At 55.3% G+C, this 3,292-nt stretch overlaps 1 protein-coding gene across 1 annotated transcript; it reads right to left on the bottom strand.

Moving 5' to 3' along the window:
- Positions 1-317: 317 nt before the first annotated feature.
- On the bottom strand, positions 318-2,642 carry LOC121877285 (proline-rich extensin-like protein EPR1). Its single transcript, XM_042382962.1, has one exon. The coding sequence runs from the start codon at positions 2,640-2,642 to the stop codon at positions 318-320; it is 2,325 nt and encodes a 774-aa protein (XP_042238896.1).
- Between the last annotated feature and the right edge of the window lie 650 nt (positions 2,643-3,292).

The raw sequence follows: 3,292 nt of genomic DNA on the forward strand, positions 1-3,292 counted from the left end.
AATAATAACACACACAAACAAACCTTGATTAACCTTAGGCGGCAGGAATAACCATGGCCATGAAACCAAACAGTAAAATTTTCATGGAATAATTCAAGCGTAGAGCGGTATGCAGGGGAGGGAGGTGGGGGGGTAAGCCGCTCGGGGGAACTTATCAACAAGGCTGAGCAAGGAAGACGCGTCTAAACAAACAGGCGATCCTTGATGCCCTCAAAGCCCTGTTCCAAGTATGACCCCCACCCGACCCCTTGCCTCTCCTCCTGTGACTCACTCGCTTGTGTAGTCTCCTGAGTGAGTCGAGTACCCTCGCCAGTGAGCTACAGTGCCCCTGCTGTGTGCTGGAGCGCGGGGTGTGGAGAGGCGTGGGCCGTGGAGGCCTGATGTGTGGAGGGCGTGGGGTGTAAAGGGACGTGGAAGGCGTGGGGTGTAAAGGGACGTGGAGGGCGTAGGATGTAAAGGGGCGTGGAGGGCATGGGATGTAAAGGGGTGTGGAGGGCGTGGGGTATAAAGGGACCTGGAGGGCGTAGTGTAAAGGGACGTGGAGGGCACGGGTGTAAAGGGGCGTGAAGGGCGTGGGATATAAAGGGGCGTGAAGGGCGTGGGATGGAAAGGGGCGTGGGATGTAAAAGGGCGTGGAGGGCGTGGGATGCAAAGGGGTGTGAAGGGCGTGGGATGTAAAAGGCGTGGAGTGCAAAGAGACGTGGAGGGCGTGGGACATAAAGTGTGGAGGGCGTGGGATGTAAAGGGCGTGAAAGGGCGTGGGATGTAAGGGGCGTGGGATGTAAAGGGGCGTGGGATGTAAGAGCGTGGAGGGCGTGGGATGAAAAGGGGTGTGGGATGCAAAATGGCGTGGAGGGCGTGGGATGTAAAGGGATGTGGAGGGCGTGGGATGTAAAGGAACGTGGGATGTAAAGGGCGTGGCGGGCGTGGGATGTAAAGGGCGTGGGATGCAAGGGCGTGGAGTGTAAAGGGACGTAAGGGCGTGGGTGTAAAGGGTGTGGAGTGCGTGCGATGTAAAGGGGCGTGGAGGGCGTGGGATGTGGGGGGGCGTGGGATGTGAAAGGGCGTGGAGTGTAAAGGGACGTAAAGGGCGTGGGTGTAAGGGGTGTGGAGGGCGTGTGATGTAAAGGGGCGTGGAGGGCGTGGGATGTAAAGGGCGTGGAGGGCGTGGGATGTAAAGGGGTGTGGAGGGCGTCAGATGTAAGGGATGTGGGGAGGGGTGTAAAGGGGTGTGGAGGGCGTGGGGTGTAAAGGGACGTGGAGGCGTAGGATGTAAAGGGGCGTGGAGGGCGTGGGATGTAAAGGGGTGTGGAGGGCGTGGGGTGTAAAGGGACGTGGAGGGTGTGGGATGTAAAGGGGCGTGGAGGGCGTGGGGTGTAAAGGGACGTGGAGGGCGTAGGATGTAAGGGCGCGGAGGACGTGGGATGTAAAGGGACGTGGAGGGCGTGGGATGTAAGGGGCGTGGAGGGCGTGGGGTGTAAAGGGGCGTGGGATGTAAGGGCGTGGGTGCAAAGAGACGTGGAGGGCGTGGGATATAAAGGGGTGTGGAGGGCATGGGGTGTAAAGCGACGTGGAGGACGTGGGGTAAATGGGGTGTGGAGGCGTGGGATGTAAAGGGACGTAAGGGCGTGGGATGTAAAGGGGCATGGGATGTAAAATGGCGTAGAGGGCGTGGGATGAAAAGGGGTGTGGAGGGCGTGGGATGTAAACGGCGTGGAGTGCAAAGACGTGGAGGGCGTGGGATATAAAGGGGTGTGGAGGGCGTGGGGTGTAAAGCGACGTGGAGGGCGTGGGATGGGCGTGGGATGTAAAGGGTGGGATGTAAAGGGTGTGGAGGGCGTGGGATGTAAAATGGCGTGGAGTGCAAAAGAGACGTGGAGGGCGTGGGATATAAAGGGGTGTGGAGGGCGTGGGGTGTAAAGCGACGTGGAGGGCGTGGGGTGTAAAGGGGTGTGGAGGGCGTGGGATGTAAAGGGGCGTGAAAGGGCGTGGCATGTAAAGGGGCGTGGGATGTAAAGGGTGTGGAGGGCGTGGGATGTAAAGGTGTGGAGGGCGTGGGATATAAGGAACGTGGGATGTAAAGGGCGTGGAGGGCGTGGGATGTAAAAGGGACGTGGAGGGCGTGGGATGTAAAGGGGCGTGGGATGTAAAGGGCGTGGAGTGTAAAGGGACGTAAAGGGCGTGGGTGTAAAGGGGTTTGGAGGGCGTGGGATGTAAAGGGGCGTGAAGGGCGTGGGATGTAAGGGCGTGGGATGTAAAAGGGTGTGGAGGGCGTGGGATGTAAGGGGTGTGGAGGGCGTGAGATGTAAAGGGACGTGGAGAGTGCGGTGTAAAGGGGTGTGGAGGGCGTGGGATGTAAAGGGACGTAGAGGGCGTGGGATGTAAAGGGACGTGGAGGAAGTGGGTTGTAAAGGGGCGTATGAGGGCGTGGGGTGTAAAGGGACGTGGAGGGCGTGGGGTGTAAAGGGGCGTGGGATGTAAAGGACGTGGAGGGCGTAGAAAAGGGACGTGGAGGGCGTGGGGTGTAAGGATCGTGGAGGGCGTGGGGTGTAAAGGGACGTCGTCGACGAGGAAAAGCCTAAGATGGTGAGGCGAGGAATGTGGAGGCGAGGTGTGTGAAGGCGAGAACTGGGAAGGGTCATAGGTGTAGTGAGACGTAAAAATAACAATAATAATAATAATAATTAACGGTTTATTAAAATAACATGGCAGCCCGAAGGGCTGAAAATATGCAATGAACTGAGGTGATAGGTTACATATGGTGGAAGCGGGGAGTGTGTGTGTGTGTTCAAGTATGTGTGTGTGTGTGTGTGTGTGTGTGTGTGTGTGTGTGTGTGTATGTGTGTGTACGTGTGTGTGTGTGTGTGTGCGTGTGTGTGTCATTATTTGGTTGAGACGCGTGCCACGTCAACACGACTCCTATATGACTGAGGATGACACACGTCAGGACCGGAAGACATCACACTCACTCTGGGCTTGGGGTCTAAATTGCATTTTTCTTCCATTATACAGGGATTTTTTTTTTATTCGATAACCTTAATGATTATTCTATTTTAGGACGTGCAATAAACAGGAAACTTTAAATCAACAGGAATAAACTCTGATCATTGCGAAGAATTCTATTTTATGTAGACGAATAAAAAAAATGGCCTGTAATCGTGTCCCACGTAAAACAATCAACAAATATTTACGGGGTTATCTTATCGTATGTAATGAGTTACCTGGGGAAAATAAACACGAAACAATACAGAGTTGAGGCAGGTCACACTGAGGCCTGAGTTTTGGAACAATA

The sequence above is a fragment of the Homarus americanus genome, unplaced genomic scaffold (assembly GCF_018991925.1).
Source record: "Homarus americanus isolate GMGI-L3 unplaced genomic scaffold, GMGI_Hamer_2.0 scaffold367, whole genome shotgun sequence".
NCBI classification, from domain to species: Eukaryota; Metazoa; Arthropoda; class Malacostraca; order Decapoda; family Nephropidae; genus Homarus; species Homarus americanus.

Bases quoted from the DNA above. Each gene is read 5' to 3' on its own strand.
- LOC121877285 (XM_042382962.1), bottom strand. From the start codon at position 2,642: ATGACCCTTCCCAGTTCTCGCCTTCACACACCTCGCCTCCACATTCCT.